General features: G+C 41.4%; 1 protein-coding gene across 4 annotated transcripts in view; it reads right to left on the bottom strand.

The window, feature by feature from the left end:
• Positions 1 to 23245, bottom strand: part of COL4A6 (collagen type IV alpha 6 chain) — a 191391-nt gene that overhangs the window by 62017 nt on the left and 106129 nt on the right. For all 4 annotated transcript variants that reach the window (XM_084638926.1, XM_084638927.1, XM_084638925.1 and 1 more), the window contains exons 5-8: positions 11938 to 12072; positions 10025 to 10069; positions 3822 to 3938; positions 1122 to 1190 (exon numbers count right to left, since the gene is read on the bottom strand). In XM_084638926.1, coding sequence (XP_084495052.1) covers positions 1122 to 1190; positions 3822 to 3938; positions 10025 to 10069; positions 11938 to 12072 — 366 coding nt within the window. The remainder of the gene's footprint in view (positions 1 to 1121; positions 1191 to 3821; positions 3939 to 10024; positions 10070 to 11937; positions 12073 to 23245) is intronic.

Raw genomic sequence — 23245 nt, 5'->3', positions numbered from 1 at the left:
CCTTACTTGATATATCAAGGGCTGGATGCAGAAAGGTAATGAATGCCTTCAAATCTCTATGGCTTTAATGCAACCCGTTCAGAACCCCACTGGAAGTATTGAGCCCTTTGTAGATTCAGGCCAGATCCTGCATTCCTTGTGCAATCAAAACTCTTATTTTATATATATAAAAATTCTACTTCAGGAATAAAAACATCTCAGTTCCTCATTAATCACATAAGGTGAAATCCTGACCTAACTAAAGTCAGTGGCAAAACTCCCACTGACTTCACTGGGGCCAGGACCGAGTCCATAATGTTCATGTGTTTAAAGAATATAATAGCTTTCCAGTTGGTACATCCCAGTCAAAGAGCAATGGGGATAACAGGTAGTGCTTGGAATCCAACGGCAAGAGTAATGTTAACATACACTAGAGATTTTGCTGGTCGCACTCAGAAATGATCCAGTGGCTTTACCTAACTAATGGAGACAGGGTGAAATCCTGGCCCCACTGAGGTCAATAGGAATTTTTGCCACAGGATTTCGCTCTGGAATTCTAAGGGCAAGGACTACCATTGGCTTTTTATCACAACAGATCTAATGTGAGAGAGAAGGCGACCATGTACAGAGGGGTCGTGGCTGCTACAGAAGGTCTCTTCCATGTTATTCCTGCACCTAGAAGCTCCTGCCACTGCTTCACACAAGGCAGGACAAGCCTGCAGGAGGTCCCTCATTCTCAGTTTGAGGATGGTTGGTTTCTGCAGGTGCAGGAATTGGCATTAGAGGTGCCAGATCCTTAGGTGTGCCCTACAACAATGGTCTACTAACTATATGGGGACAATCGGACATGGTGAGCATGGTCCTGCGGGTGTACATTAGTTCTGCTGACGGATGAACGATTTGCATCTGTGTTGCAAGGACTATGTACTTGTAGGTTTTCAGTGTAATAATGTTTATGTTGTTAAAAATAAAGCTACGGCCTGCTTTCATAAGCCATAATTTGTGCCTCTGCATCCAAGCATACCCATGGAACCCTTGCCCAACATTGTGCGTGATTTAACCTACAGTATCGACCCTGTAGCATTCAGAGCGCATGTAGGTTTCTTCTGCTATTTCTTCTCCTGCATGTTGACAATTCTTACCTTACTTCCTTTAAGGCCACCTTGGGCATACGCAGGTTCTCCTTTGGGACCCTTGGGACCAAAGCGACCCTGTTTTTAAAAGAATGAATTTACAAAGCTATTTTTCTATAATCTGTATTAAAAAAATTTGAAATTTTTTTTCAGCAAAATACACTGAGGCAGACCCTCCTCTATGGAGCTATGCTAATTTATACCAGCTGAGGACCTACCCCTTTATATTTACCTTCTCACACCAAAGCATCTTCATGCTATAATTAAATGAAGCTCTACAAACATTTTATCTGGTATTCTCCCCACTTACTTTAGATTTTTCTCTTATTTTGAGGATTCAGACAACTGAAAGCTTGTCTACACTTATCAGGGGTTCGACGCATGGCAACTGATGCATAGGCAGTCGATTTAGCAGGTCTTGACCCACTAAATTGACCACTGATCGCTCTCCCGTCGACTCCTGTACTCCACCTGAACAAGAAGTGCAAGGGGAGTCGACGGGAGAGCGTCTCCAGTCAACATAGTGTAGTGTGGACCCTGCCATAAGTAGATCTAAGTACATCGACTTCAGCTACATTATTCACGTAGCTGAAGTTGTGTAACTTAGATCGATCTCCCCCCTTTAGTGTAGACAAGGCTTGAGTCCCAGTATTTTTAACATATTCTTTGATAGTATGTAACTCTATTATTAACATCTCTGTTCATACACGTATCTGTTCTGTGACGGGTTGAACCAATCACCACTGAATTAAACTTAATTTAGACACATTAATCATTATGGGACAAACTGAATCCTGGGATAACTCCACTGAAGAAACTGCAGTTATATACAGGATGAATTCATTTTATAGCTCTAGGTTTAGCCAGCTGATCTTAATCTTAATCATCCTATTGGATTTATTTTAGGTAATTTCATGTTAATTGCCAATTTAATTTGAAGGAAGATAGCTGAGCAGAACAAGCTCTTATGGCCAAAAATATAATCCTACAAGGATTATCAAAAAAAGAAATTTGAACAGTATGTATGAGTAAATGGGCTTCTCTAGAAATCATTGCTTAAACTTGATCATATTGCTTAGGGTTTTTCAGTGTCCTGTGAACTTCTGGTTTCGACACATGCATACATTTGTACCACATTTTTTATATAGATTCAGTGTATTGACATTAATAGTGTCACTCGTATTTGCCAACTATTACTCATATGAGTTAAGTTTGTAAGATCATTTTTCCAGTCCATTCTGTGTCTAGGGTACTGTACAATGTTGAAAATAATTGCGTATCTTTATGCTTTATTTAAAGGCTTAGGGTAAAATTTTAAAAAGTGCCCAAGTAATTTAATGACAGGTTTCAGAGTAGCAGCCGTGTTAGTCTGTATTCGCAAAAAGAACAGGAAGAATGTGGCACCTTAGAGACTAACACATTTATTTGAGCATAAGCTTTCGTGAGCTACAGCTCACTTCATCGGATGCATTCAGTGGAAAATACAGTGAGGAGAGGTTCCCCCCCCACTCTCCTGCTGGTAATAGCTCACCCTAAGTGATCACTCTGGTTACAGTGTGTATGGTAACACCCATTGTTTCATGTTCTCTATGTATATAAATCTCCCCACTGTATTTTCCACTGAATGTATCTGATGAAGTGAGCTGTAGCTCACGAAAGCTTATGCTCAAATAAATCTGTTAGTCTCTAAGGTGCCACAAGTACTCCTTTTCTTTTTTCCAAGTAATTTAGGAGCTTTAGTCCCATTTTCAAAAGTGACTCACACATTAAGGAGCCTAAATCCCATTGACTTTCAATGAGACTTAGATGCTTTTGAAAATTTTACCATTAGTCTTTTTTGCTGATGTTGTTTAGCAAATGTAGATTAATGCAGACTTGCATAATGCACTAATGGATTCCCAACAGTGCCATGGAAATGAGCAAGTCAAGACTATAGTCACTGTTAGGCTGTCAAGTGGAATTAGACTAGTCAAACAGTTTGAGACTTAACTTGAAATCCTTCCATCTAGCCAACCATTGACACATTATGAAAAGGTGTCTTGCAAGGGACTGATGAGAGTTGGCATCAGCTAGACATATCTTGTGACATACTGCACAAAACTATGTTATGCTGCTCATAACAAGAGGTATCCAGAGCAACCATTACAGCTAGTAAATCAATTATTCAGCTTGTTAAATTGCTGGTAATCTTTCCTAAGTATCCTAAGACCTCAATTTCCTGAGTTAGACCACAGTTCATGAAAGTACCCATATGCAGGAAGGGTGCTTAAAGCGCATGCTTCACTTTAAGCACACGATTCAATTCAATTGACTCAATGGCACTGAAGCACACACTTAAATGCTTTTCTGAATTGGGCGTCTTCTGGCTGATCCTGCAAGTGCCTCCAATTCCTACTACAGTCAGTCAATGAGACCTCGGGGCGTTCAGCACCTCGCAGAATTAAACACATAAGGGCTAGATCCTGTTCACCTTGAAGTCCACGTGAGGATTGTCAGGGACTGAAGGTTTATTCTAATGTGGCAACATACCCACCTTCAGGAACTTTATCTTCTAAAGTTACTCTTTTATTCACTGAATCTAAAAAAAAATTCACCTAGAAACAACATGAGTTGTTTTCAAATAACACTATCCATGTTCCCCAAGGATTCATGAGTCATTTAGTAAATAGCAAGAGCGCCAGAAAATACTGTGTTAGCCTAAGAACGTACAGGTGGCCCTTGTGTACCAGGAAACCCATCCAACCCGGAAACACCAGGACTCCCAATAGAACCATTGCAGCCATCAAGGCCAGGAAAACCTCTGGGCCCTGGCTGGCCAGGGTGGCCCTGTATGAAAGAGAGAGAGAAAGAGAGAGAATTAATTATATACAATATTTTAGCACTAAAAATATTGTCCCACAAATCCTATCGTCTACCACATTACAGCACAACACAAAGACAGTCTAGGGTTCACCCCTGAGTTCTGCCGTGCGGCAGCTTTCCTCCACCTGCAGAGAAAGTCAAGCCTGCAGAGGGCAGTAGCAAGAGCTTAATCAGCCTGTGCTCTCTACCTTGGAACCTGACTGCAAAACTCTTAGATAAATTTATCTGATTATTAATTAAAATCTGTCTCCCTGGGATAGTGTCAAAAGAAGCACAAACATCTTGTGTTTGTGGGGTCCTAGCAGGGCAGTATTCATTCTACATTCCTCCAGCACAGTGCAAGCAATACAGCACACTTGGGAGGAAACAGCAGGCAATGGGCCTAGTGCACAGAGGGGTGTAACTCCTAGTTGCCATCAGTGGGAGCTGAATGTATAAGAGTCAGAGCAGGAATAGGCCCAACAGTGCTGCGCACTGACAGTTCTAAACTGTTCTACATTCAAATTATTTCACTGACCCGAAAGCCTTTTACTAATTGCCTTGAACAAAAGTCATTGTAATGATCAGTTAATAGCAGGGAAATGAGCCTGATTCTGATCTCACACCAGTTTTACATTGGGGTAGCTCCATTAACTACAGTGGAGTCACTCTTGATTTACACTGATGTAAAGAAGATCAGAATATGGCCCTTTTAATTACTTTCTCTTGAGTGACATAGGGGTTGTGTGGACAATACAAGGGCAGGCAGAACCATCAATCAAAGAAAATGCCAGGCTATTAAGTGTCTCCTCATTCCATCCTCCTTCCCACAGGAATGAGATGTGTGCCATTCAGAGGCAGAATTTTGTGACCAGAAGGAGAGCAGTACATATCTGACAGCTCTGTCTGTCTCCACGGCCCTAGCCCTGAACCATTTCACAAGCCATTTTCAATTAATCCCGAAGATTCATCTTTACGGTGCAGCATTAGATACATTAATGACACATCCGAGGGAAGTGAAAAATGAGCTACAGAATGCTGCATTCTTCATGCATGACCGTTGGAGCCAAATTCACGTCACTTTCATTCTGATGCCTCACTTAGGGTGACAGGTGTCCGGTTTTCGACCAGAACATCCAGTCAAAAAGGGACCCTGGCAGCTCCAGTCAGCACCACCGACCAGGCTGCTAAAGGTCTGATCAGCAGTGCTGCGGTGCTAAGGCAGGCCAGTTCCTACCTTTCCTGGAGCACCGCGCTGTGCCCCGGAAGCAGCCAGCAGGTCTGGCTACTAGGCGGGGGGACCAGGGGGCTCCACGTGCTGCCCTCACCCTGAGCACTGGCTCCGAACTCTCATTGGCTGGGAACCAGCCAATGGGAGCTGGGATGTGGTGCCTGCGGCAGGCAAGAGCAGCAGGGGAGCGTCTTGCCCCCCCGCCTACTAGCATCGGACCTGCTGGCCACTGCTGGGGCATGCGCAATGCGGTGTCAGGACAGGCAGGCAGCCTGCCTTAGCCCCCCAGGCTGTGCCGCTGACCGGGAGCAGCTGGAGGTAAGTCCGTGCCCCAACGTCGAGCCCCAACCCTCACCCCAGCCCTGAGCCCCCCAAACCTGGAGCCCCGTCCTGCACCTCAAACCCCTCATCTATGATGAAACTAGCACAGCAGGGGCACAGAGAGGTTAAGGCCAAGATCCTCAAAGGTATTTAGGCCTCTAACTTCCCCTGATTTCTGGGAGCCTCAATACCTCTGAAGATCTGGGTCGAAGTGACTGGCCCAAGGACACACAGAAACTTAGTGGCAGTCTTGGAAATAGAACTCTCAGGACTTGTCTACACAGTGATTTACACTGGTTTAACTAACGATCTGAATTTAAACTGAATTAGTTCAACAGGTGCAAACCTCTGTGAGTGGCTCACTTTGGTTTCGCTTAAGCCAAAAAGGAACAGGGCTACGCTAAATGGAAATAAGAGTGTCCACACAGGGTTTTGCACCACTATACCTAAACCAGTTTAATTAAACCATGCAAAAGTTTGTGTGCAGACAAGGCCCCAGACCACCGTTCATACCACAATATCATGCTCCCCACAAAAGAATCTTTAAAAAAATAAAACACTCTAATCACTGTTAATTTGCTTATCTTCAGCTTGGCTGTAACATATCTTACGTCAACGTGCTACTCTGTAATGAAATACAAACACTGGGTCATGACTGCTCTTATTTTCAAACCCAACACATGCTATTGGTTCATACAGCAAATATCCCATGGGACACGTTGCTTTTGTGGGGACAGGAAGGGCTTTTGTAAGTTTTCCAGCAAAGATTGTTGCACGTTGACCCCACATGCTATCTTTTCATTTCTATCCTAGCATCCTAATAACACCTTCTGTACTGGATGAGCCAGATTCTGATCTCTTTCACTCCATCATAAACCTGGACTAGCTTCACTGACTTGAAGCAATGGGGTAGTACAGACGTAATTCAGGGCAGAATCTGGCCCTGTGCAGAGGGATCAGGCACTGGTGTAGTACTGGTTTAATGCCTTCCTTCTCCCTACAGAAAAGGGACAGTGCAATGGAACTAGCACAAGTAGAGTGAAGTGTATTTAAATGACAGGCAATGACACAATACCAAGGTGTTAGCACTTGGCGCTTGGAATTTAAATAGCAGTATCAGTCTCCATAACGTCCACATGTTAGATAGTTAAAGCCTCTTCTGAAAAAGCATCACACACATACATTATACATTCCCCTCAGACTGGGAAAAGCCTAGGATTCCCTACCTTCTGGCTAATCTGTGTTCTTAGTTAATTTGTGACATCCTGTTGTAAGGGCCTGATCTTGAGAGATGCAACCACAACTCTCTAACTTCACTGAGTGGTGCAGGTACCCATCATCTCCCAGGATCTAGCCTTAAATGAGATCTTTTCCACACTGATCAACAGAGCTCGTTTGGCCTGAAAAATTGTGACTAATTGTTTTCATTGCTCTCTCCTTCTCTAATTCCGGCTATCACATGCTTTGCCCGATCTGCTAGCTCAGCACAAAAGGAACAACAGGTACCACAACAGACTAATTCAGGAGAACTTTACGGTCTGTAATTATGGCATGGCAGGGTGGATGATTCGCAGGCTCATGCTAACACAGAATGTGTGTGTGGGGCGGGGAGGGGGGCTGGGGGCGCTCATAAAGGAAAAGGTTCCCTGGGAAGTAGAAAAGGGAACCGGTTCCTCCAAAGTGACTTGTCCCACTAGAGCGGGGGTGGCCAACCTGTGGCTCCGGAGCCACATGCGGCTCCTTGGCTAGGCACCGACTCCGGGGCTGGAGCTACAGGCACCAACTTTCCAATGCACCAGGGGGCGCTCACTGCTCAACCCCTGGCTCTGCCACAGGCCCTTGCTCCTCCCCCCTCCCAGAGCCTCCTGCACCCCACGATCGGGGTGGCTGCCAGTGGGTGGGAGGCGCTGGGGGCTGGGAAGCTGATGGGGAGCTGCTGACGTGTTACTGTGGCTCTTTGGCAACGTACACTGGTAAGTTCTGGCTCCTTCTCAGGCTCAGGTTGGCCACCCCTGCACTAGAGCCCTGCTTTCTCTCTCTCTCTCTACCCTAACACCGTGACTCTGAAGAGCGTGCTTTCTAAATCAGACAGACTTCGTGCAAAGGCAATCTTAACGGGAGAGCTCAACAAATATTTAAAAAAAGAGGGAAACATATGCAAACAAGAGTGAACCAAAACTAATTTAATAAGCAGCTTCATTTAGCATTAGAGCAAAGGGACCATTCTGACCAGCGCCAAGATCAACATATAGTCTCTTGCTGCCCAGGTCTGTGTTTCCTGGCACAGGCAATGACTCACCACTTGTAGAAACATTTCCTTTTAGAGTCCTGTATACTCAGCTAAAACCATATAAATCTTCTCTCTATATTTCCAAACCTTTGCCAGGGATGTGTTTGAAACTAATCCCCATGGGAAAAACTAAACATATACAGTAGAGAGGAGGACTTAAAAGCCTTTTCTACAATCTGTCTAAGGCTAACAATTAATAAACACATGCTGCTGCTGTATGTACTAGATCAAAGGGATGCATCAGCCCAACTGCAACACCATGATTTACCAGCTATCAACATCTCACAGGTGACCTCAGCTGACCACCACCTCCCACAGGCTCACCATTAGGAGTCCCCTTTGAGCAAACCTCAGGAATACCAATAAAACACACACCCTCACGCCCACATACCATAATCAGAACAGCGGTTACGGTGTTAACTCTTGTGCAGGCAAAGCAATGTATTTCCACACACACCCTAGATAATGACTGTAGATATGTATTTCACAACAAGTCTAAGCTTTTCCCTATCCTGAAATGCGATTACAATAATACTGGAGAACTATACATATTTTTCCAAGTAGCAGGATTCTCTATTTTCACCATGAAAAGAAGCCATTTATCTCAGCAGCAAGAATGAAAACAAAATGCACTGCTTTTAAAATTTCCACTGCCCCTTCTCTGCATCTGTAAGGGGAAGATGGCTCCAATCCAGTCGAGTTCAGAGGAAGAAGGGCCATACTCTTGAATAATCTGTTTTCACAATGAGCAAAATCAGCCTCCTCCCACTCATCCACCTGCAGCATGCTGTAAAGAAAACAGATCAGATCCAGACAGGCATGAGGTTTCAAATCCCCTTTGTCTAACTCCCCTAGCCTTTGCTTAGAATGTCTGTAGCTGCCAGCTTCCTAGCACTCTCCACGACAGTATCGCCCTCTGCCATGTTGGGAATTCCCACTCCCCAGAGCCTTATTTGAAAAAACACCCTGAGAACAGCTTGTTCCCACAATGTGTTCAATTATATTCAATATTATGGGAACAGCTCAGTCTCGTTACAGTTTGAGGATTGGCTGGTGGAAAAAGAAAAAAAACCTCAGTGGAAAGGGAGCAGAAGAGAACAGAAAGCAGGCAAAAGATGAGCAGGGGAAGGAGAAAAGAAAGAAATTGCTGAAGGCAGGGAGAGGAACTTGGGTGGAACAGGAGAGAGCAGAGCACAGCTTGCCCACATGGTCCCGACTGCACATTTCCAACAAACATTTTCAGAAACTGTCAGTTTTTTGAGTATTTAATCAATTCTAGAAAAGAGAGCGAGGGAGAACACACAAGGTGGAGAAGAAAGAAGGATACAGAAAATGGAAAAATCAGCAAAGAACAGAAGAGAATTAGACTATAGAAAGGGAAAAAATGCAAAGTGAACCAAATAATGTAGAGAGAGAAAAGAATAGAAGAGGATAGTCTGCATCATTAAAAAAAAACAAATCACAAAACCAGAACCAATAAGGAAGGGATCTGGAAGACATCTATGCAAGAAGAGCTGCAAGAAAACAGAGTGGAACAAGTAAAAATATTCTGGATTTTGAATTTATTATGAAAATTCAGTTTTTGACAGAAAACAATTTTTTGACAAAAAATGTTCAAGTTCTCTGTCAAAGTTCTAAAGAAAAAGAAAGCAAATAAAATGGATAAGCTGGGGAGAGTTTGTATTTAGCTCTATTATCTGGAAAACGCTGTAGCTGCCTCTTTCCTGTTTTATTGGCAAAATGTTCTGACCAGCCCAGATCCAAATTAGAACTAATTAGCCCCAGGTGGTAGGGTCTCTCAACTCTAATTTAGCAGTTTCAGTCGCAACAAGAGTTTACTAGAAATAGTTCTGAACTAAAATGTTGGATGTGAACACCTTCGAACATTGGTGAGGCTGAATTATAGGTGCAAACATGCCTCAGACTCAGTTCTCGTTCTTATACAACATGGATGTATCCCTTGCAAATGTCCATTTATCTGATACTTACCATCAAGATATCCGAGTCGCTTACAAATGACATAGAGCCCCTATAGACTCTAATCAACCCTCCTCTTTTACCCCAGACAGGAGATAAAGTGGTAAAATAATTACATTAAAATTATTATAATAAATATTATAGAAAAGGTTTGGGACGAGCCTGGCATTGTGCCCTTGTGCATGCTGGGATGCTGTCTCTGTGCTCAAATGCAATTGCCTTATATTTATATATTTACACACAAAAACTCACCGGAATCCCATTGATGCCTTGAAATCCAGGCACTCCCATTGGACCCTAAAGGAAAGAGGACACAAGTAATACTTTACTTGGACAATCCTATGCGTCAGTCACACGCATTTTATTCTTTATATGTATCATATATCACCCAGGTAACTCTTGTATTCTACATCTTGTGAGGGTAGATGATCAGATATCCTCAGTAAAAGGAGTGGAACATCTCATACTAGGCACACAGGCTCCTTCATTTTCATTGCAGTCAATGAGCTTGGAACTGAGGATGCTCAGCAGACAGGCTGCTAAATTAATTCCCCCAAAATGTTTTCACTCAGTATTTTAAAAGTGAAACACAAATTGTTATTGCACCTCTGGGGCACAGTGTGATGCTAATAATACATGGCTTTCAATAGAGATTAAATCCTGGCCTCACAAATGTTTCAAGAAATGTTACAATTGGATCTGCAATTTTGTCTGAACCAGCCTATACCATTATTCTCAGATGTTGCCAGCTGAGAAATATGCAAAATATTATATTAATTTACATTACTCCTGCATCTGTTCCAACTGAATAATGTCTTGTCTCTGCCAACCTGTTAGAGCTGCTGGATGTTGCATGTACCTCCACAGTAAAAGAGAATGTCTATGATAGCAGCAGCTATCCCGGAGCGGATAAGTGGTTCAATAGTGGCCAATATTTGCTGCTTCAATGGAAGGTGCAAAGCAGGCAGCTCCAGGATAAGTGTCCGTCAGGGAAAGGTTCTTCCTAATCCTTGATAGTCAGAGGCTGGCTTCTGCCCTAAAGCAGGAGAGTTTCTCTCTTCCAGAACTCTTGATTATTATTTTTAGACCTTATTGTTATAATTCTGGATGTTCTTTTTATCCTTGTTTTGAATCCTGCCCACCTCAGACTCAGCAACACCTTGGAGCAATGAGTTCCACAGGATATTTGTGCACTGTGGGAAGGGGGGTGGAGTATATCCTCTGCTCAGTTTTGAATGTTTTGCTTTTCAGTTTCACCTTATGTTCCCTTATTCTTGTCTTAGGAGAAAGGCTGAATAGCCGTGCCCTCTCTGTTTTCTCTACACCTGTCATTATTCTGAATCCTTACTCATTTCCTCTATAAGGTAAGCAGTCCCAATCTTTTTAATCTCTCTTAATATGAGGGTTTGATCATGTCTTGTTTCATTCTCATCACCTGTCTCTGAAAGCCCTCTATTTCTGCTGTGTCCCTTTTGAGGTGGGGTGACAGAACTGATCACTAATGGCATTATAATATCTTCTGTATTATATTCCATTCCATTCCTTATATGGCTCATAATTGTGTTTGCTATTTTGGCCACTGCTGCCCTTTGAGAAGATGTTTTCACTGAGTTCAGTAATGTTCCAGTCTTTTTACAATGTTGTTACAGTTAATTTAGAACCTAATAAGATGTAGAAGTAATTTATATATTATTCCCTCATTGTGCATTACTTTGCACTTTCCAACAAAGAATTTCACCTCCCAACATGATGATCACTCACTTAACTTTGGTAGGATCTGACTGTCAGAAATAGGTACGGCTGTTAGATTTCCCTCTAGGGGTATCCTAGTAATGCCCCACCCTTCTTTCATCTCTTCTTGTGACTTATGTCAGGGCAAAATACATTCTGATGGTTATGTAAAGCAAAAGACCCCACATGCAATGTTGAAGCCCATTTTACTGTGAATCAGCCAACAGAAGGTGACAGGCTGGACTGTATATACTACGCTGTATAATTCAGCGACCAAGATTGTCACCCTCAGACTAAACACAGTGGTTCCTCTGGAGATGTTTCTCAAACTTAACAGCAGTGAGATAGTCCAGTGCTATTTTTATTCACTCATAAAGAGTTGCTGTGATCACATCTACTGCAGGGAAAAAGAGGAAAACACTTACTGAACCTACCTTATCTCCTTTCAGTCCAGCTGATCCTGGAGAGCCCACTGCCCCTCTCTCACCTTTTGGCCCTGCCAAACCTTCTGGCCCAGCAAATCCTGGAACACCTATAGGTCCTTGGTTCCCAATAGATCCCGGTCGACCCTGAAAGGGTTACAGTAAGAGGTAAGTCAAATTTTCCATGCTTCACAAATGCCCTGCATGTCTCAAATATAACAACACTGGCCAGAGAACTGTAGGCAGATTAGGAAAGATCTCTGAAGGTTCCTCTGTACACTCTTGGTTATAATGCTCATCAGAGGTATTTCAGACAATGTAGAATGAAGCATAAAGAGTGAATTAAACAAATAATAAGACACCCCTACTTTTCCAGGAGGATTTCTGGCAATTCATCAGGCTGTAGGAACAATGGAGGCGAATGGCATTTGAAATTAGGTTTATTACTTCTAGATGAGGTTGACCCCTCCAGTTCCAAGCTTTAATGATAAGTACAAAACGTCTGTACCAAACGTTTTGGTATCAAACACAACAGAGGGAAGCCAGGAAATGCAATACAATGGCTAGTCTTGCATGGGTCACATGCAATCAGAAGCCTTGCACTCAGAAAACACATTTATGTTAGGCTATCACCATACTTGGCTCAAGATCAGTGGGGACTCCAATGTCCTCTCCTGTTGCTTGGTAGACAATATGTGGATTTAGGTCATGCCCCCCTAGCCCTTATGCACCATCATTATTCCTATCCTGACTAACTTTAGGAAGAGAAAAGCCATGAATACCGTTTTCCAGGGAAGTGTTCACCTTCTGTAGGGTTTATATAGAAAGAAAACACAGAGCACAATGTTTGTCCTGCAAAAGCTTTAGACAGCTACAATATCATTATCTCCTGCAGGGGAAATGCAGAATCCTGAACTCTGATCTTGCAGCTGACCAATCTGATAAATACTACTGGCCCAATTCTTTGTTCAAATACTCCACTGTAAAGTAGGAGTCACTCCATTTAATTCAAGGGGACTAGGACCCCATCGTGCAAGGTGCTGTACAAACACAGAACAAAAAGACGGTCCCTGCCCCCAAAGAGCTTACAATCTAAGCATAAGGACAAGAGACAACAGCTAGATACAGACAGATACATAGGGGAGCACAAGGAAATAATGAGACAAAGTTAAGCATGTGCATAACTGCTTTGCTGGCTGGGGCCAAAGTGTGCAGCACTTTGCATGTTGAAGCCCTATGTGTATTTTTTGTGCTGATACAAGTTAAACAATTTTTTTTAAAAAGTTGCTTCCCACACTGAAGCTCATCTGCCCAAACTCTGGCTCAGATCACATCTACAAATTAGACTGGAATAAAGGGTTCAGAGCAAAATTGCTTATGCAGCCACAACAGCATATTTGAGTTATAGAGTTCCTGGCCAGAAGGGACCACCAAATCATCCAATCTGACCTCCTGTATGTCATATGCCACCAACACCAGCCACCGCCTGCACGTTAAATCCAACAGCCGAAAAGAAGTCCAGTGTATGATAGCCCACAGGAGACTAAACTATGATGTGCCACAGGCAGAGAATAGGAGGGACGGAGCTGCAAGGGGCACCAATGCTCAAGGCCCCTGCAATGGCAGGGAAATGATTAAGTGAGATATATGTAGGAGTCACTACAAAACAATATTATAAAAGTAAAACATATTTGTCCATTTCCTCTTTCTCATCCAGATAATGTTATTTTGTAGGCGCCAACAAGCTTTTCAACTTAATTCTCAAGAACACGCAGCATTTTTGAAACCAATTTACAGTTGAAAAGAAAGTGTTACTCTGGTGGCAATTGGAGGATGTACACAATACATGATATTTGTGATCTGTGTTCAGACACAATTTGTGCAACCAGAGCCTCACAATGGCTCCATTAGCAGGGGAAATAATGCAGTAACTAAACATTACCAGAAGATGGCAAACTTTTCTAAAACTGCAGAGACAAATACAGTTTAACATCTTTTATTGTTCTGGTATCACCACAGAAATCACAACGAAGGCTGAGTTATGCAGAGCTGCCTTGTAAGAGTGTGTGTAATCTGACCAGTGCTTAATTTGTAATGAAAGAGGTTCCCGGGGCTCAAGCAATTAGGTGCTGGGCTCAAGCAATTTTTTTACATTCATAACTGATGCAGCGAACAGAGGTGCCAGGGCTATGAACTGCCAAGCCCAGAGGTGCCAGGGCTCAGTCCTGCCAAGCTCTGGCACAAATTAAGCACTAAATCTGAATACACTTATCTGTAACTGCTTATAGAGCTTACTGCAGGTGTTCCGATGTTACTTGCAGAAGACTGAAGATGTGTATCAACATTCTATAGTACGTGTTACATTTTCCCAAATCTAACGACTGTTTTAAAAAAGTGGAGAGTGCCTGTCATGCAAGGACACAAAATATTCACAAAAATAAGGTTAAAGACAATTTCCTTTCATTAACTAGTATTGTTTTCCATTTGGAACAACATTTAAAATAAAAGAAAACATGCTTTAGTTCTAGCTACAATGAATATTAGTAAATGAAATCAACAAGATAATTCACATGCTGGTCCGGTAATTTGAAGTAAACTTTTAAATCAAGTCTGGAACTCGCTAAGGGCTTGACAATTTTGCAAAACTGCATATAAGAACAACATAGGCTGATCATATAGGACAAGGTTCTTCTATATTGATAAGCATAGTCCATTCTCTTTGCAATTCTCTTTTTCTCAGTCAAAAAGGGACACACATTGATGCTAGTGCCTCACAAGTGTCAACAATGAAATATGAACTTTCTGCAGGTGTTGTCCCTCTTCAATTCATGCCCAGAAAACAAATCTGCTGAAGGCAGGTAAAAGCACAACTGGTTGAGAGTAAAATATTCCCATTTAAACTGCTGGCATTAGAGGATACTTGTTAAGAAAACACTTGTTAATGTCACTCATACAAAGATGATTATAAAAGATTGGATGGCCAGTTCAACCAGGTGAGTGAATGGACATGGGAACTTCTTGCATTAAATTGGCAGTCCTGATAAAATAATCCTGGCAACCGTATACTCAAAAACAGAGATTTGTGTTAACATTTTGTAGTATCTAGTCAGGCAATTCAGTGTTTATCCAAAAGAGATAAATACCAGTTTTAAATCCCGTATCATTTGCACTTTATACATGTGTAGACATTTAGGGCCATATTATCAGCTGGCAGAACTCAGCTAAATTAAATAGAGATATTTCAGCAAACAATTTGGCTCTACATTTAAAAATATATAGTTTGACATTTTTTAAAAAAATTAAACCACCTCCTCTTTTACTTACCTTCTAGGACCTGTGTTCAGATTCTGTGTTTCCCTTGCAAGTGCTGTTAACATTACTAACTCCCTGGAACAAAGTAAGGAATGCAGCTCCCTACTGAGTACCATTCTCAGGAGCTGTTGCTGGAGGCACAAGGAACCCTGACCCCAGGCCTTGGCAGGAAAAAGGTTTTGTGGTTTATTTTAAATATATATTTGTTTGTAATTTTAACCTGTTTTTAATCTGGTAATCTTGTAATTTTAATCTGTTTTTAATAATTTTTTATCCATTTTTTTAAGCCTTCCAGTTTCCTTTCCCATCCTAGATGGATCATCTTACCACATACCCCATGATCTTTCTTCATTACTCTGAAACCTTCATTACAGGGACAGGTGGTTTTTTTTTTTTTTTACAGTTTCAGACCCTAACCCTTGTGTTGCAATTGCTTCTTCTTGGTCTTTTGGCTGAGGTCAAGTGTACCATCTGTTTAATATTTTCTACCTTTTCTATCTGGGAATTGTAACATTTGCAAGGGGGTGGACTGTGATCTGAAAAGACTTTGCAGTCTCTCTCTTATGACCTCATTTTCAATCGGAGGCAAACATCAATGGCACGCTCTGAACTGAAGGCCAGATGATGATGTAAAGGCAACACAGCTGAAATATATGCTGAAAACGGGCACATCACCTCTACAATCAAGTGGTCACCTATTAACTCAGATACAACTATGCTAAGGAAATCAAGGTTTCTTCAAACACTTCTGTGATGCCCTCGCTTGGTGTAACTCTTCACATCATTACAGAAGTGTGGAATTCTACCCCTAAACGAACAATTCTTGAACTGATATGAAATTACAGTTTAAACAAATATATTTTCTGAGATATCCAATTTGATAAATGTGTCCAGTGGAGGCAGCATGGACCCTTATGCAAGTCTTGTCTCCGTCTGAGTCACTTTGATGAGGTTTCAGAGTAACAGCCGTGTTAGTCTGTATTCGCAAAAAGAAAAGGAGTACTTGTGGCACCTTAGAGACTAACCAATTTATTTGAGCATAAGCTTTCGTGAGCTACAGCTCACTTCCTCAGATGCATTCAGACACGAAAGCTTATGATCAAATAAATTTGTTAGTCTCTAAGGTGCCACAAGTACTCCTTCACTTTGATGAGGGAATTCAGTGTGTTCTAATCCTAAGAAGTAAAATATTTCCTATTTACTTAGCATCCCACAAGGAAGATTTTAATAGCACTTGAAGATGGGTCTGGCATGTCACTAAACTCACAAAGACACAGCGAAGTGCCTCTAATCTCTCCAGTAATGTGATTAGACTATGATAAACAGGCTCTCATGAATTCCCCTTGCTTCCTTTGAAGTCTGTGAGGATGGAAACAGTGTATTCCATGCTGAAACATATGTCTTGTCTTCACTGCTAAAAAAGATGCATTTTTTACTAAAAAGAAAAGGAGTACTATTGGCACCTTAGAGACTAACCAATTTATTTGAGCATAAGCTTTCGTGAGCTACAGCTCACTTCACTGGATGCATTCGAAAGCTTATGCTCAAATAAATTGGTTAGTCTCTAAGGTGCCACAAGACCTCCTTTTCTTTTTGCGAATACAGACTAACACAGCTGTTACTCTGAAACCTGGCATTTTTTACTGTGGGTTATCTTAATGCACATGAACTATCATACGGTCAGCTCTTCACCCCACTCCCCCTTGGGTTGATCTAAGAGAGTTTACCCCAACCTCAGGAAAACTAAGGTGCCTTGTCTTCGTTGTGTTTTTAGTCTCTAAGGTGCCACAAGTCCTCCTGTTCTTTTTGCGGATACAGACTAACACGGCTGCTCCTCTGAATACTTCGGTATAGTTCATGCACATTAGTCCCTGAAGTAAGAAACCCCACATCTTTTTTAGCAGCGAAGACAAGGCCGAAGAGAAACTTTAAGTCACATTCAACAGTAACTTTAGCAGATCAACAGAGCTCTCTGTTTTTAATCATCATTATTGCTCAATATTTATATTATAGTACCCTCTAGGACCCCCAATCAGGATCAGGTCCCCATTGCACACCTATGCCATGTGGTATTGTTTCTAATTCTTGACTGGATGACAATTTTTTTTAATAAATAGATTTTTTAACAATGGATATCAAACAACACCTGCCAAGTATGGATTTTTGGATGAATAAGGACTTGTGCTAAAACCTCTGAAACTTTTGCGACTTGTGAACATTTTCATGACTACCCAATACTTGTTTGGATACTTCCAAATAGGTAAAAAACTCAACCTTGTGAATGATAGTGAACCACAACATGAGCTTTCATTCACAAATGTATTTGTGTATCTGTTTTTTATTACCCAACCACCTCTCGATTAGGATAGCTGTGTTCTTGGAGTGATGTCGCTGTGGTAGGAACCAAGCAAATGGCATAACTTCATGACAGAACATTACATTTCTTTTGGCATTTCCTGGATTTTATCCATTTGTGCCACAAACTCAATGTGATTTAAACACTTATTGCAAATAAGTTATTTATTTATTATTGCAAACGGCTAAAAATGCAAAAACAAGTGGTTCAAACTTTTCATCCAGTTGCTAATGTTTTTGCTCTGGTATCTGCTTGCAGTAACCAAGACTGAAAAGTGTCTGAGTGATGGGGCCAACATATTCCCTTTGAAGCACCACATCATTGAAGGAAACAACACAAAACTGCCTGAAAAGACATTTTGATCACAGTGCCTTTTGAAATGGAAATCATTTTATCAAATGTGGGGCCCCCCTTGGCTCTCACTTCAATTCACCTGTCTCCTGGACTGTCAGTTTGAAAGGCCAGCATGATGGGCGATGATCATGCCTCAGTAAGGAATTTACTACCACGCAAACAAAGAAGTCACCATTAGTCTATTGTCCCTGTCCCTTTTGACCACTTTAATATCCCACAGAAATTTCCACTCACTGGACTGGGGTGGCTCCACATAGCTCCATGAATTCCAAACATACATTTTCTTAATGCTTTTGTTTGGTGGAAGGAGAAGAGTCAATTTGTTTACTGTTTTCTCTAATCAAGGTCTGGAGCAGGATCATGCACCTGACAGTGCTATGAAAACTGTTCCTTGAGTTCGCTGGCACAAAATAATATAAGTACTTGCTTATTTGGGGCCCAGGTCTATAACCTTTACTCACTTTGAGTAGCAACTTATTCCAGGATTATTGATTCACCAGCAGGCAAGCAATGAAGAGGGACAAAGTCAACAGGACTCCATGAGACGTAAAACAGAGCAAGTGCCAGGGTAACTACAGAAAATGTAAAGTGCTAGGTATTACTGTTATTTTCTAATTAAAATTAAGACTCAATGGATTAAACAGTCAATGGGATGTAAGCACATGTTTAAAGTTAAGCATGTGTATTAATGCTTTCCTGAACTGGGGACTGCATTATTTAGACGGAGTGCTGTTTTCCCTGGCATGACCTGTGATCTTAGCAAGGCAATTAATTATGGCACTGTGTTATTTGTTGTACAGAACTGCAAGGGCCCTGGATTGGAGGGGACTTCAGTGCCCACATTTTTAAAGGGGCCTCACTCTAGCCAGTGTGTGCACTTTTTCTTCCACAAACAAACGTAGGTGTAGTTTTACTGATGCAAAATAATTGCTGGTGCCAATGATGCACTCCAGAGACAGGTACTTAGAAGTCTAAACTTGTGCACAAAATGCTGCACCCACAATTGACCATAGGAGGAAAACTGAAGGCCCTTTAAAAAAAATTGGCCCTAAAAATAAATGTTATAATTTACTGTATAAGCTAAACAGGATGAGTCCTGAAACTTTCCAGGATAATCCAAGGACTGCAGTGCAGGAAGTACTGGTGCTGAATGGGCAATTTCATCATATGGTGATCTTTAGAGGTGCCTAGTGCCCTCAGCTCCTACTTTGGTCAACAGTAGTGGAAGACATTTCTCACCTTGCAGGATCCAGCTTCAAGCCACTGAACCAATGCTATACCGAGTGATCAGCCGTGCTACTGCCAATGCTACCGTCGGATGGATGAGATGTAAATACGGAGCCCCTGTCTGCTTGTCGTCATGAATATGATTTGTTCTCACTGGGAGGCAGCATAGATTTTATTCCCAGCTCTCCTACTGACCTGCTGTGTGGCAGTGGGCAAGTCACTTCCACTCCCTGCTCCTCTGCTTCCTCCTCTCCCCCCGCCCCTTGTCTGTACTGTAAGCTCTTTGGAGCAGTGACTTCTCTTACTACATGCACAGTGGCTAGCACAACAGGTCTGTGATCTCAACTTGGGCCTCTAAGTATTATTGTCATCATTATACCAACAACCACCACCAATTAAAAACCCTTCCAAAAATTAGGGGTCAGACCTGCAGTGTCCTGGTCAAATTCTGCCTTGGGGAATTATATTCTCCCTACGGAAAATCCCTTTGTACTTTTAATGGGATAAGTTAGTCTTCAATTCCTCCTCTAAAAACTCAGTGAAATACAGGTGCAAAAATGGCTTCCACATTCCTGCCACATCGTTCACTACATTCCTCCACACAACTTCCATTAGCTAAACACCTCCACTGATCTTAAAACAAGTAATAAAAGTTATACACAGGAACAAAAATTATGGCTAAGAGATAAAAAAATCCTGGACTGCTAAACCACCTCACCCTCTCAACACCAACCAGGAGGCTCTTGGGCTTTTTTACTTGCACATCTATATTTTTCTTTAGATAATTTTTTTCCATATTACAATAAATTATTTAATTTCATGATTCACCTTATAAACCCTATGTTCATGTAAGGCGATACTTGGCGTGTTCACATGGCAATCTTTAAAAAGTGAGCCACAAGAGCTTTCTACCTTCTAAGGATCAAATATTTTGCACAATGATGGAAAATTGGAATCTTTATTTTTTTAAATGATTTGTTGTCCCATGGAGCAAATGATGCTACCGAACCCTTGTTTTTGGAAAACAAAGCAACATTTTGATAAGTTTTCTTTTAAAGTATTCAATCAAAATACCATAAATGTTGCAGAAAATTTGACAAAAACAGGAACAATTTTTCATGGTTTCATTTTTGAAAAATGGAAAGTTTAAATAAAGTCAACAGGGTTTCACAAAGAAGCCATATGATTTACTACTGGAAGCAGTCAATGAACCCGCATTTCAAAGACATAAATATGAAATATATGGGACAAAACTTGTTTTTAAAAAAACAAAATAACATATGTGTATCACACTGACTGATCCTCTGCATGGTTATAGCTCAAAATCATACTTTTCACTTGATCAGCAGCTCTTTATGTTATATGGTTCACAGGAGATGAGATACCAAATAAGTGACATCCCAAAAAATACAGGATGGGCTGTTACTCTGAGTCTTCTAGCATATCCACTCCTCTCTTTCTGTTTATTTAGACCAAGTGGTCATGACCACCCAGCTAGCCTGACATCTCAATATCTTTCGGGTTATGTCACAGATAAAACTTGGACTCCTTTCCTTCCCTATTATGCTCACACCAAGGTGTAAAACGCATAGTAACTATGCAGCCAGCGTTAGAAAATCACTCCCCTAAAGTAGCTGTATCGCTCAAGAAAATATTTTTAAAAGCTGATATATTTTATTTTTACATGCTTTCATCTTTGACTGAGGAAGAAAGTTTTGCTATTGCAAAAGAAAGATGATGCATTTAAGGACCCCCCCACCTCCCCCTTTTTTTTTAAAGGGAGCCCAGAGCTAGGTGCATATTGGTGTTTGCAATAGCACACTCAATTTGAGTACAGTTACTGTGATGGAACACGCAAATTGACTACTGACACACATTAGTAACTATTCAGGCATCAGAAATTGTGCATGCACAAGTCTAGCATGTGAACAATTGTGACAACTGCATGTGAAAACAATGGATGTTATCTGTGGGTGAGAACTGTTCACACTTCATGAAAGTCTGGCCCTTATGTTACATTCATTAATATCCTAAAAGAAATAAAATTGAAATTCAGAGGGTGGACTAAATTATGAACTCTTACAGCAAGATCACAGCTTATGGGGGTCTAACTGATTGAAAACCCATTTTTATTTTATTATGGGAACTGAGCACTTTTCCCAAAAGTGCACAGGGAAACAAAAGGTTTCTGAGATTTTACAATCTCTTAATTCTTATTTTCTCTCCTCCTATTTTCAGTGCCCATTCATTACAGATAAAAAACAAAACTAGAAAACCACCCCCTTCACAGCTCCCAAACCCATTTGCTTAGGACAGCAGCTGTCACAACATTTTTCTGCCCTAACCTAACAGAAGGGCACTTATTGTCACCACGAGGTGTACAAGTCTTAAGCTGAATTTTCAGTACAAAAGCATCAGTTATTTACAAAGAAAATTAACAAAGAGGGGCTACTCCGGGGACTTGCTTAGTTCCAATTTTCTGGAGTGTTCTTGCAGATCAACAGAAAGGCAACCCAAGCAGCATATATAAAGTAAAAAACAAACAAAACCACAGGCGTTTTTTAAAAAATTACTCTTCCATCAGAGCCAAATCATGACAACACTCACACAAAACGTACACAAGTACAGCAAATAGGTGAGAACACTGCAATAGGAATTCTGCCACTGCTGCATAGGTTGACGCATGGGGCCTACCAAAAAACTGCTCTTTTATTTCTTAACTCCAGGCTCAGGAAATGGGTCAGGGTTACAAAAGGGGTCAGTAGCATCTGCTGACCCCGCCGGCTACTGTTGCAGGGCCTCTCTCTAGCTGGTATGATTCCCAACTACTACTCCCCATGGTATCAACAATTCTCTGCTCTTTCACAGGCTAGCAAAGCCTAGACTTTAGTCTATCTGTTCTGCTATAGCTCTGGTGAGGGGTCATTTAAACTCCCCTCTATTGACTGCTCTTTGGAGACTGGATTTAAAAGCATAATTAAAAAATGTTTGGTTCATGATTAATACATAGTGATGGATTCATTATACACAGTTCTAAACTGCCAGAAAGAGGGTACGTTTTCCATCCCTTTCCTTTATGTCTCATTATCTGTACTCCCACTAGTTCTTGAAGTCTTATTTACCCTCTAATTAGGTTTCTGTTTACTTTAAAATCTTCATGTGAAAAGACAGACCTGCCACAGAGTAACCTACGTATCACAGCTGATCAATTAAACTGGGCCTCCCACTTTTATCATATTTTAATCATGTTATTTTTCTGACCCGTTGACAAATGCCAGAAATTGAAGGGAACCATGAGTTTGTGTCTTTTGCTCTTTACACAACAAATGTAATATGAAGGAACCACACAGGCACAGCAGAGTCCAAATAACCAGGCTTACTATTTATGGCAGGGGTTCTCAACCTTTCCAGACTACTGTACCCCTTTCAGGAGTCTGGTTTATCTTATGTACCCCGTGTCACCTCACTTAAAAACTACTTGCTTACAAAATCAGACCTAAAAATACAAAAGTGTCACAGCACACTGTTACTGAAAAATTGCTGACTTTCTCATTTTGTCTGTATGAAATTTTAGTTTGGACTGACTTCGCTAGTGCTTTTTTTATGGCCTGTTGTATAACTGGGCACATATGTAGATGAGTTGATGTACCCCCTGGAAGACCTTTGTGTATCCCATGGGGTACGTGTACCCTAATGTACCCCTGGTTGAGAACCACTGATTTACAGCATACAAGGCCCAGCTACATATACACCCTGCTCTTCTGTAAACACAGAACACAAAGAGCACCACTAGAGGGCTCACATTCTATTTAAAGGGATACCACCCAATTCCTGTACACTGCAATGAGAATACAAAGGTATTTATCAAAGTTTCAAGGCACATATATTGCACCTGTTCCTTTTATTCTATTATTTGACGGATGAGAGAAAGCTGGTCTTGTGGCTGAAGCCCTATATTTTAAGTGCAATTTGCAGCATGCAGTACGGGGAAAATATCCATGAACTGGAAGCAACAGTTGGAATTTAGGATTATTCAGCCCATGGAGAACAAACCAAAAAATCCCACAGCAT

Source organism: Lepidochelys olivacea, assembly GCF_965140295.1.
Source record: "Lepidochelys olivacea isolate rLepOli2 genome assembly, chromosome: 9".
Taxonomy (NCBI): Eukaryota; Metazoa; Chordata; order Testudines; family Cheloniidae; genus Lepidochelys; species Lepidochelys olivacea.
The sequence above is the reverse complement of the archived record's forward strand: the minus strand, read 5'-3'. Positions and strand labels throughout refer to the sequence as shown.